The sequence below is a fragment of the Plectropomus leopardus genome, chromosome 6 (genome assembly GCF_008729295.1).
Source record: "Plectropomus leopardus isolate mb chromosome 6, YSFRI_Pleo_2.0, whole genome shotgun sequence".
Lineage (NCBI taxonomy): Eukaryota > Metazoa > Chordata > Actinopteri > Perciformes > Serranidae > Plectropomus > Plectropomus leopardus.
The window spans coordinates 9,062,058-9,074,896 of record NC_056468.1 but is presented as its reverse complement, the minus strand read 5'-3'; the positions used below and the strand labels follow the sequence as shown (position 1 = coordinate 9,074,896).

General features: G+C 39.6%; 1 protein-coding gene across 2 annotated transcripts in view; it reads right to left on the bottom strand.

Annotated features, from left to right (window-relative positions):
• Positions 1–12,839, bottom strand: part of galnt9 (polypeptide N-acetylgalactosaminyltransferase 9) — a 108,391-nt gene that overhangs the window by 14,840 nt on the left and 80,712 nt on the right. For both annotated transcript variants that reach the window (XM_042487464.1, XM_042487465.1), the window contains exon 7: positions 961–1,146. In XM_042487464.1, coding sequence (XP_042343398.1) covers positions 961–1,146 — 186 coding nt within the window. The remainder of the gene's footprint in view (positions 1–960; positions 1,147–12,839) is intronic.

The window sequence follows — 12,839 nt, the reverse complement described above, 5'->3', positions numbered from 1 at the left end:
GACTTGGGGCCGGCCACTGTGGTGAATCATAAAGCCGTCCCCTACCAAAGTAATTGTGCTCTCAGCGGGTACCTCAGACAATAACAAGAATCTGTGATTGTGTGCACGGGCGGGTTGGGAGGGAGGAGGGGGGGTAGATGGAATAATCGTAGCGTTAGGTCTTTGTACTGTACACAAAATAACTCTGCGCCACAGGACAGCTGAGGTAATAACGTGCCATGCCACTGTGTTTGTAATTACGCTGGAGAAGGGATGTGGCCTGATTGGCCAGTTTGTCAAAGTTGCCCGCTCCTCCTCCTCCTCCTCCTCCTCCTCCTCAACATGTCCTCCATGCTGCACTCACACAATGGTTACAACATTTCCCCAGCTGGTGCTTCCTACCTGCACTTAGTGAGTTCTCTTGTAATGATGTTTGTGCCAAATTTGTTGGACGACATGCCGGCATCAGCAGCATACCAGACCTGTATGAGACTGCTACACAGCCAGTTACTGTTTTGTTATGAGCAGCAGCATGCTGTTTTGGAGCAGAGGCCTTTTCTGACGTCCTTCACTGACAGTCATCTCACTCTGCATGGCTGAAGAGGCAATTAAGATTCAATATTAAACTCTTTATTAATGAAAGTAGCTGTTTACTATTTTGCAGCCCATCTCAAAGACCCTTGAAAGCAATTAAACTGAACTGATGTGTGTAAAAATAGATTGATTAGACATGAGGCTCATCACTTGGTGCACCTCTCTCATCTGTTTGGAGCGAGACTCTGCGGCCTCTTCGCTCTGCCTTTGCTCTGCTGCCAGTGTGAAGGTCAAACGGGATGAAATCTGAATTTTGAATATCTATTGACTCGTGTCTCCAGGGACCCGGGCTGCATGTCTGAATGAGCAAGTGAGAAGGGAAGAGAGGGAGCAAAGGGGAGCTCAGGGTTTGAGGGAGATGTGATGTCAAGACGGAGAAAAACTTACGTTCATGGGAATGTTCCAGGCCATGTAGACGTGGGATTTGTATTCATCCATCCACACCTCAGCGGCCCGCAGGGCATTGCGCTTAGCGTAGTAATCTATGTCATTGTTGTAGGGCTTCTTGGTACGCTCGATGTGAGCCACTCTGGCACATGGCAGGACTTCCATACTCCCACCACACTGCCACACCTAGACAGCAGCAGGAAAGAGAGAGTCCATGGTTCAATCAAATGTGGATCCAAATGTGAACGTTTTTAATTTTTCAGATATACATAAACATAATGCAGGAGGATGCTTTATATTCACTGTTGGGTGCAGTGATAATTGAACTACTTCACAGCTATTGCCTACCAGAAGTGTGGAATCAGTCTCAAGTCACAAATCTGACTCAACATCACACAATCAAAAAAAAAAAAGTCTTGCACTATGACTTTACTTAGACCATGGGAGGATTATGAAACAATGTTCCCTGTGCACAGACATGGAGAGGGCCCAACCACTTCTCCTACGCAGTAGCAAGACACACAGACATTACAGTTGTTAAGTTGTCTTTTTCTTGTTTGTTTCATGTCTCCTTGTAGTTATGTCTCATCTTTTTGTAGTTGTTTTGTGTCTTTAAGTGGTCATTTTCAGCTCTTTGTAGATGCTTTGCATCTCTTTGTAGTCTATTTGAGTCTATTTGTAATTGCTTGTGTCATTTTGTATTCCTTTATGGATGTTTGCCCCTTATTGTAGTCTTTGTTAGTCTCTTGCATTTCTTTGTACTCATTTCATGTCTCTTAGTGGTCATTTTGGGCTCTTTGTAGCTGCTTTTCATCTCCCTTGTGGTCATTTTGCATCTTATTGTAGTTTTGTGTCTCTTAGTAATCATTTTGGGCTCTTTGTAGTTTTCTACGTCTCCTTGTATCATTTGGTGTCCCTTTGTGGTTGTTTTGCCCCTTTCCATAGTCTTTGTGAGTCTCTTTGCAGATATTTTGAATCACCTTGAAGACACTTTGTGTCATTTTTATGGTCATTTCAAGTCTCTCCGAGTGACCTTTTACATGTGAAGGCCAGGAGGTCCCCCAAATAGGCCTATTCAGCAATCCATCCATGACTTCATATTTAGCTCTTTGACACAAAGTATGATTTAAATAGTAATAAAATTACTGATACACCCTCCTTTTTCTCGCTCATGAGACAGTTCTTGTAAGAAGATTATAAAGTAATTGCCAAGATTTTTGAGCACAGTAACAGTGCTACAACAAAGCTTCTCTTGACAAGAAAGCTGTCTAAAAATCTGATAAATTGCCAGCAAGTCAACAGTTTGGCCAGATTATCTCTAACACCGCATTTCAAGGTCAAACAGGAAGAAGCTACAGCCTTGCACTGAGTTCATGCAGGCACAAAAACAGCAAGTACTGAAGGTCAATGTTGACTCCAGAGCTTAGTCTGTAAACAGTAATGGATGTTTGCAACCTTTTTAGCGACCTAAATACATTTAAAAATTTGAGCAATTTACTCATAGAGTCCAATCTAATTGCTTCAGAAGAGAAGAATGGTCAAAACTACCAAAATAGTGATCATTTAAGGCAACTTAAAGTCTCTCTCTCTATAAATCTACATGCTTTGTTTGTTCAAAGCAGTTATAGTTTACCATTCGATGCAGAATCATTGCTAAACATCAAGCTTCAATGGACTTAGTTATTTCACATTTATTCTGAGCAAATGAAAGTCAATGCACACTGCATGGCATGCACTGAAATTCACAGCAAGAAATCTTGCATTAAATAGAAGTCAAGTAAAAAAAAAACTTGACACTGTAACCACTCATCACTGCGGCTCTCTTTTGCTGGAGGAGTTTAAGGAAGAAAATTCTCACAAATTTATGTCTTGTTATCTGCTTTCTGATGCAGCTCAGTGATTAACATATGAGATTTTTGTATGGACACAAACATCTGCAACTAAATGTTCCAGCTAACAAAAGAGCCAAATAACACAAATTCCATACTCCCACCACACTGCCACACCTAGACAGCAGCAGGAAAGAGAGCCCATGGTTCAATCAAATGTGGATCCAAATGTGAACGTTTTTAATTTTTCAGATATACATAAACATAATGCAGGAGGATGCTTTATATTCACTGTTGGGTGCAGTGATAATTAAACTACTTCACAGCTATTGCTTACCAGAAGTGTGGAATCAGTCTCAAGTCACAAATCTGACTCAACATCACACAATCAAAAAAAAAAAAGTCTTGCACTATGACTTTACTTAGACCATGGGAGGATTATGAAACAATGTTCCCTGTGCACAGACATGGAGAGGGCCCAACCACTTCTCCTACGCAGTAGCAAGACACACAGACATTACAGTTGTTAAGTTGTCTGGAGTTTAAGGAAGAAAATTCTCACAAATTTATGTCTTGTTATCTGCTTTCTGATGCAGCTCAGTGATTAACATATGAGATTTTTGTATGGACACAGACATCTGCAACTAAATGTTCCAGCTAACAAAAGAGCCAAATAACACAAATTCCATACTCCCACCACACTGCCACACCTAGACAGCAGCAGCCAAATAACACAAATTCAATCCAATAAACAAAACTGGGAGCAGGGAGCAGCATGCACAATGACCACTACATAGGAAGTAAGGGCTGGGCCTAAATGTTGTTTCATTGTGCGCTGTCCCTGTCTAAATTACATTACATTACAGTATTACATTACATGACTGAGGATTGTTAAATGGCTCAGTGTTGGAGGTTAGCTGCTGTTGCTATGTTATCTAATGCTAATTGGGCAGACGTTGAATTGTCCATTTGCCAGGGGGAGAGTGGCTCCACAGATGGCCGTTGTCTAAACCTTCAGGCAAAGGAAGTTGAGTATCCCTTGTCTAAACTTTGTTAACAGAAACACCGACTCATTCATTTCAATGTCAAACCTGAAATAAGTTGTAGCTATCGTCCTGTTTCTGCACTTCTGTTTCACAGCACTTTTCAAGCACTGTGTCCCATCTTGTAATGGATTCTGAACCATTAGTTACACCTATATTACAGTTATAATTGGGTTAAACAATCAACCATGCAAATCATTCTTTACTTTAACCTTTAGACTATTTTAGGTTCAGGTTCAAGTTACTTTATTTGTACCTGTAGGTGGATTAGTTTGCATTATAAAGTACAAGGCATCTACTTGACACAGTTGTCAGACACTACAGACAACATACAGTATAAAACATGGCAAGATACTAAAAGACAAAAATAAAACATTAAAAAAAACATAAAAAAGATAAAACAATTACCCCAGTGCTAATCAAAATGTTAAATATGTAATAAATAAAACACTTAACTACAAAAACAAAACCTTTAATTAAAAATCTAAAAACTACAATTAAATAAATCATAAATACAGACTCAAAAATGATCTTTGCCTCAGCAGGATCTCCCTCTAGCTAGCAGGTCTTCCTTTAAGGTGACACACATGTGCTTGATGCTACGATAAAGTGTTACTGTCCGTTATTTTCTGCTGAAGCGAGTCAAAGAGCATGTGATAAACAGCTCTAGTCCGTGGCTAATAAATACAATAGTCCATGAGTGCCATGTGTTTGGCTTAAGGAGTGATAAAGCCAGTAAATATTTGTCATCTCAGAAAACATCTATCACAGCAGAAAGTATTGACTGATTGCAGACTCAGGGATGTTGTGACACTCGGCCGACATACTCAAGGTAAGAAAATAATGTCAGGCAGTCACATGGTGGCAAAACAGCTATTTCTTAGAGAGCAGCAAAAGATTTAAATTTCAAAACACTCTCCAAAATAACAGCCTCCATTGATATAGAGTATGCAAATCTGCAAATCTGTGCCATGCTGTGGGAAAGTGGCCCGGCAGTTACACACTCACACAACGCCATCTGAATGCCACAGCATATGGTAATGCCCTTCCAGCCGTACAAACTGCAGAGCCACCACCACCCACAGCCTCTTAATGATGATCACCACAATGCGTAACAGATGTTCTGATCCATTAACTTCTCTTTGAACCCAAAACGATACCCCCTGCATGGTGTTAAAGGAGACTTCTGCTGCAAAACTATTTTCTCAATTACATCCAGAGCCGGGGTTAAGTCCGTGTTAAGCTGACCGTGTTTATTTAATGCCTGCAAGTAAATAAGGCTTCTTCTGCTTTAGGGCATGTCCACAATAATCACGTTTGGTGGGCTTTATTCAAATTTGGAGATTTTCTCCCATAGTTTTGTTCCCTTGACCAGACTAAACAGTGCCATTCAACTGAAAGCAACAACGTCAGGTATGGGCCTTCTCATTCTCCTCCTTCAACATATTGAGTAATCACAGCCTAACCTCCTTCATATGAAAATGACTTTCCAATTTCTAGTTTTTTAACAAGTGGGTAAAATCTTATTTCATTCTAGAACTGTATGAGGCATCTATTTCCCTCAGCACCTTCTTGCCCTGCTGTTGCCCTCTCTCTGTTCACTACTGCTGGGATAGTGCTACCTCTGTGCTGCTGATAGCTGTTGAGAGTCTGCCTGCACACACACACGCACGCATGCACGCACGGACGCACGGACGCATATACATACATACATACATACAGCGACAGGGCTAACCATTAGCATTACATGGCCAACAATACCTAATGAATATTAATGAGTTTAACAACAGAGTTGAGCCATTTCAGTGTGTTTGTTGGGACTGTATTATGATGCAAGGTGCTAAGTGCTTTTCAATTTTTATGCATTCATGCACAATCACATAACAATGGCAATGGCACCAGGAGCACTTAGAGGTTCAGTATCTTGTCCAAGGATACTTTGAGATGTGAACTGGAGGAACCAGGGATCAAACCGCCAATCTCGAGATTAGAGGACAACTCGGTAAACCTCTTGAGCCACAGCCGCCCCAGTAGGCTAATTGAAGCATGGTTGCTCAAAAAATGATTTTCAAATGGCACCTGCCTACCCTTATTGGCCAATTAACATTCCAATTCTTAGGATAGATTTTTTTTCATGAGTACTCAAGTACTCTATGATGCTTCAATGCGAGTACTTGAATATGGAAATTATCTAAAATCTCCCTCACTACTGTGTGTCTCTGTGAAGAGGGAGTATTAGACCAACTACCGAACATGACCCCTAAATGTAAATGCTTTGAAGATGATTGAAATCTATTGAGAGAATTTTGCTTTCTTTAGTTCGGTATTAAGAAACAAATGTGAAAAACAGTTCATGAATATTCACTTAAATAAAAAAAAAAAAGAAAAATGTTTAAAACAGCTGGGCACTGTAGGTTTTAGCAACGGTTGTGGAAATGGGAGTAAATAGGGAGTTAGTTGGGGACTATTTCAAGCCTTGGATTGATCTGGTTATGTTGTGGTGTTTCTATGGCAGCAGGATGGTGTTTGTGGGTTTGCCTCAAAATAAAATGCAGATGTTACTGGCAGTAAAGGAACATGTTTCCCAGGAAAACAGTGCCCTTGATGCAGTTATTCAGAAGCTACTTATTAATGGCGTTCCAATTATTACACCACTCCTAATTTATTTCTAAGTCCTTTCTTCCTTGTTTTCTACTCTGTATTTTGTTTGAATTGTAAAGTGCTATCTAATTAGACCAAAATAATGACAAAAAAACATTGAGATCATCATCCAGCTCTGTTACCTCGCAGTGTTTGAAACAAGCTGAGCATTTGTTGAGACAGCAAAAGCCCAATCAAATCACCAGAGAAAGCTCCTGTGGGCAGACGAGATGTCTGAATCAGTGAGCCTTGAGCCATATGGCCTAGTGCGCAGCGTTCATGGAAATGAGACACTATCAAACATTTACCCAAGTCCCACTTACCATAATTTACATGTTTCTGTAATGCTCAAGGGTGTATGAAAGCCTGTGTTTAATTGTACGTTAATAAAGGCATCTGTCCTCAGTTATTCTCTCTTACCCTGAAACCCTTAATAGCCCTGGCTGGATCTGTGGTGGAGTATTTCGCCGGGGGCTGACCTAAGCTTAAACACCTCCATTGACTGGCTGACCCCTCATCTTCACAGCTGATGATCCACACTGACCCTGGCCTAAAAAATCCATTAGTACTTTGGAGTAGGCTTTACTTGCTTTGCTGCTGCCCATGACAAGTGCTGCCTTTCCACAATAGCCTTCATGGTTGGTGCAGTTATGTGGGAGTAAGTGCAATTCCAATTTAATGGTAAGGCTTTAGTCCTTGCAGATTCTCCCCCATCACCTTTTGTATCATAGTAATCTCTCTGTAATGCCGTTTTTCTTTGGTTTCTTTATCCGGGTTTCCTGTTTAAAATCGATAAAATGTGTGTATGTGTGAAAGTATTTATGTGTGTTAAGTGCTTGTGGATATGTGCACAGAGCACTTATGGATAATTGAAAATGTGTATATGTGTAATTGCAGTTAGCAGTTTGCCCGGCACTAAAAGCAAATTGAAGATCGATATTTTCTCAACCACCATTTCCAGAAGGTCACAAACCTGATAGCTAACTAGGCTTGTGAAACAGCTTTTAGTTTCTTTGTATCACATAAGGCTTCATGCGGTGTCACTCAAAAGCAGCAACACAACATTTTTGTTTCAGTGATGAAGGAGAGGATAATTTTCTTCTTTTTTTTCTATCGTATTGCAGCAGGTCGTTACCACTGTCGCCCCAGACAGCTGATAATAATACTGCGTGGCTGTAATCATCTCAATAAGCATAATTCTTTTAATTATATATCACAACATGGTGTGCTACAAATCACATGCTAAGTAAATTGCAAGGAACTATTTAATGTGGTATCCAACAAAGCAAAATGCTATATTATCTGCCAATTTTGGTAGCTGTAGGTGTTCAGATACTTTGAGGGCAGGAAAAGAAGAGGTGTTCCAAGAGTGTTCCAGTGTTAAAGAAAAAAAAAGAAAAAAAATAGCACTGCTGAATAAATTGAGCTGCTGTAGCTTCTTACATACATACTAAGATGTGTTCACCTCCAGGAGAGGAGCAGAGACTGTGTTTAAGCCAGCAGGGTGTGTTTTATCTAGGCGGTTTACCTTCCTCGTCAATATCCTTAAGTATAATTATAGTGGCTCATTATGTGGGATTTTTCAATGTGCAAGCACGCATGATGGTAACAAAAACATTTCACATGTTAAAATCACAGCTTTCTCATTATTACTTGCTGTACACCATATGAAAAATGGCAGGTACAGGGTCAAATGTAGCAGTGCCTTCAGCATTTTACATTGTTATGTTTGTGACTTTCTTTCTGAAAGCCACTGAGATTAACATCAGTATATCGCAGTGTTTGTAAGGACAACTGAGGCTCACCAAGTTTATTTCATCAATCATCGAGTTAATTTAATTATGCATTAAGTTTGTGTTATTATTCATCAAGTTTATTTTGTCGCTCATCGCTTTATCAAGAGTACACGATTTTCTACAACATTTTTGCTCTTAATACATTTAAATTATTTTGTTATGTATTTTAATGAGTTTAATAATTTTGTGGTTTGCACTTTTGGTTGCTTAAAACTAGCACTGCGAATATGAAATTTTGGGCTTCGGCATATTGTGAACATTTTAATTACCCCATCAATTATTGTGAACATTTTTTACAAACTAATCAGTTAATCATATAATCAAGAAAATAATCAAGCAGATTGATCCTTCAATGCAGAACTTTAAGTTTGGGATTTTTTAAGTTTGTTATTAGTACTTTTACCCAGTATGATTAAGTACAAAGCAAAGGACCTGAATGCTGCCTTTACCACTGGAACTTGGCAGTGCCTCTCAGCTGCTTGACATGCCAGTTGTGTATATATGTGCACTATTAACGGGACTGCAGCATCTCTCCATAGTGTATTTTACAGTTTATCTGTGCAGACGTAACTGAGTGGAAAGAACGAATCAATGCAATTGAGAACATCTGGTAACATTGTAACCTTTATTGTCTGAGATAAGCGACTACCTGGTGATGTGAAAAGCTAATCACAAATCACCAACTATACAACAGGGGAGAAGATGGGGGCCGAAGTAAATTTCTTCCTTGATTTAACAGCAAACAACCTGGTACAAGACATCTGCAGGGAGTCAACTCTGCCTTTGAGGATCATCAGTGCTGATGTGATCTTTTTCAACGTGTGAGAGAATCACCGATCTGAGGATTTGGAGGAAAAACAGAGCAGCAGATTGCTGGCTCCAACAGTGTGAGTTACATTCCAGGACTGCTCATAACTCTATCCTGCAGCCTGCATCTTCATTACTATGGCTTCAAAGCATTAGCAAAACAAATCAGACCAAATGTCTGATATGTTTTCTCTTCGATGTAAAGACATAATAAGGAAGCTCGTGCTTTTATGTTCACACTGGAAAACACACTAATGACATGCTGCAAGCACCTCTGCTCACAACATACTCCAACTTTATGTTGTTATATTGCAAATCGTTGAACCATATGTGGAATCATTCACACTCACTTGTCTGAGTATCAAGCCAAATGGTTCATCTACTGCAGTACTTACTAATAAAAATTGAATGCCTTCTTATTTAAAATAAATTAGCATACAATAAAATCTTCTAAACACATGGAATACAAACATGGAAAAAAAGTCAATAACAGTGGAGGGAAAACTGAGCTTCTGTTGCGATTAGAGATTGTTCCTTTAAATATTCTAATATTATGGAAATATAATCTAATCTAAATACCAAATGATTTTAATATTTTTACCCCATAAGACATCCACGGGTCCTCAGGACTGATTTTGTACAGGTTCATTTGGCACTGACCCTTCATAAAATTGTAGCCTGCATCATTAAGAGGAGGCACTTAACACAGAGCACTTTGATGTAGTGGTAATGTAATTGCTAATTTAATTTAATTGTCTCTGTACATGCAGTTAGTTAATTGCAGCTGGACCATTTGCGTGATAAGCTCCATGGGGCTAGAGAAAACATCAGCCATAAAGAGCATAAAAGCTATTAACAGCAGTAAACAGGTTTCCATCAGCACCATTACACAATAAAATCAATAAACTGGGAAAATGCAGCATGTAGAGGACTATGATGGACGTTTAGACAGGCTCTGGATTCAAGATGTTGGCTATTTTCATGGCACAAAAATATTCACAAGTGAAAGAAGCCACTCAAAAAGTTTTTACTCCTCCATCGACCATGACAACTCTCCACTGAAACTGTGGAATATTTAAAACGATAAAACTGGGGTACAATCAACGTGTCCAGATTGGAATTACTTTGAAAGGTGCTTAAAGCTCACCTTTAAACAGTCAGATCTGAATGCTAAACACTGCTGTCCATCCAAATTCAAAATATAGTTCAATGCTTCTGACACCAAAACGAGCCTTGCTGGTAAAACTTAAGTTCACTTCTGCGTGGTCGGACATCTACAGAGGGAAATGTAAGTGTGACTAGTGGGCTGCGACACCAAGTGGCAAATTCCAAAGCTGAAAAACTGACTTTGCAGAAGTGTCAAAAACTGCAGCTCTTCAAAAGGTCAATTGAGGCTGGCTTCAAAAGTGAGTCAATCCCCATAGACCTCCATGTTAAAATGCCCAATACACATGTTTACAGCCTAGTATAATAGAATATAATAGAATATAATGTAATAGAATAGAACAGAATAGAACAGAAATACTTTATTGATCCCATTAGGGCAATTGTTTCGTTACAGCAGTAAATAAGAGAGCAGGCAAAATAATGCAAATATATATGCAAAGGAAGTCCAAAAAATGGTTTTGGTCTCTATAGCTAATTTCAACATTCATGACAATTGTCCCGTTTAAATATTATTGCAGCTTAAACTCCACCTTCTCTGAACTCAAATCTTCAAAACATGAGTCAACAAACCAATGGGTGGCATTAACAGTGGCTTTGTCCATTATTTTTACATAGTCATTGTACAAGACTAAATGAAAGTAGTGTTCTTTGAAATTATTGATGCGCTATTATGAATTCCAGGCGTCTGATTAGATATATCAACCGGTCCCCAGTGCTCCAACCTGACCAAAGGGTTATTCTAAACTAATTTGTGTGACGCATCAGCCAACCAAGGAAGAAGCCAAAAGTACTACTAAAAGTAGCTAGGACTGTAACCGTGTGTATTCTTGCAAAACATCATGGTCTTTCAGTCATTTGCTAAGGTTGGTGCAACAAGCTGAATGTGACTGTCAGTCAGAATATGATGAGCTCAAATGAAACACCGGAGCTGGAAGACCTGCTTACTGGTTTCCTGTCATAAATGCAATGGAGAGAGAGTTATGTAAGAAAAGGACGGTGTGCCAGTGTTTCTCTGTTGTTGTAGGGTATGTGATTGGAAAAACATTCAACATGATAACACAGCACCCAGATATGCCAATCAATGAGAAGAGGAACGAGCAACCCCTGTTTTGTATTTTTTGTTTCATTGCACAAGAGATGCTTTTCATTCTTTTACCCTTCTGACCCTGTAGCCTTTTGGGAAAGTGTTTGTTCCTTGTTAGTACAGTATATTACCAGTATTTTTTTTTTAACTGAAAGTAGTCTACCACAGCTGCCAGCAGGCAAAAATGTTACCTCAGTCCCCAGCAAGAGGATTGTGTCTGTCTCTGACACTTGCACAACAGTGTTCAAAATAAATGAAAACAAATGGATCCTTTTGCAGTACAGAACTCGCACCAGACTGTGACCAACTCTAGCACCCTGGAAAACGACTGGTTGGGGTTATGGATATGCTTGTGCTCGGGTTAAGACCTTCTGACAAGCACTTCTATAGGAATATATATATATGGGCCCTTTATGTAATCATCCCCTGATTTTCAATCCCACCGGGGAAACCTTAACTGAAACTGCAGGGATGATATTACCAGTTAGGCTTTTTCTCAGTCAGTGGCCAAAATGGAAAATAGGCCAGAGGAGACCGAGCCAGTGAGCAGCTTAGAACCCAGATTGAGATGATGAAAGGGAGGTCATTCAGACTTAATATAATGCCTCATCTTTCTAGACAGCTGACATGTTTGATAGACAGGGAGGAAAATTACCCTGCAGCAACAAACAGAGGCCCCAGGTCTGTCCAGATGAGTGTAGCAGTGTGCCCGGGGTCAACCAGAGTTCATTTCCACTTTTCTCTGCTATTCTGTGTGCATGACTATAACTGCTCAACTACAAACACATACCAGTTGCCAAGAGTTACCAAGATGTGCGGGTTTCTAATTTTGAACGCAACTGAGGCACACATCATCTGGAAGACAGATTCATTGGGTGTATTGATCTTTTCAAAAAGAAGATGTTGCAATCTCCCTCTACAAATCAACGCCTCAGTTAATGATTTCTTGCAATGAAAAACTACACACTTTACATTATTGGCAGTCATGACATTATTGGAGTCATGACGTTGGAGACACACTAGACTTCAATGCTAGTGTGTTCGTTGTAGCTGTGTGTTACAATGGCCAGAGATGCCTGCTATAAAAAAAACCTTACTGAACTGAACTTTTTCTGGTGAAAACTTAGGGAGCTATTCACACTTTAACAGAGGAACAAAGCTCTTTATTATAGGTGTCATATCGCCGAGTGAAATGTTGTAGCAGCTCGGGTTCACTGGGGGGCATTAATTGACTGCCAATCTACCTGCCTTCTTAAAGTTTCTTCACAAAACATCATAAAAATACATTAATTCCTCCTGCCATTTGTTCCTCTCCGTATGGAGCTGAAGATAATTAGTACTGTGTCATTACTGCACTGTTGGCGGAACTCTGGGAATTAACTTTATATAACGCCTCTCTTTACTTTCAAACAGCTTCATTTATTTAGTATTCCTCTCAGCTACTGTGGTGCCTTGTGATTATGGAAACGTCAGGCAACTTTTTGCTCTATGTTTCTGTCAATTCAAAAGCATT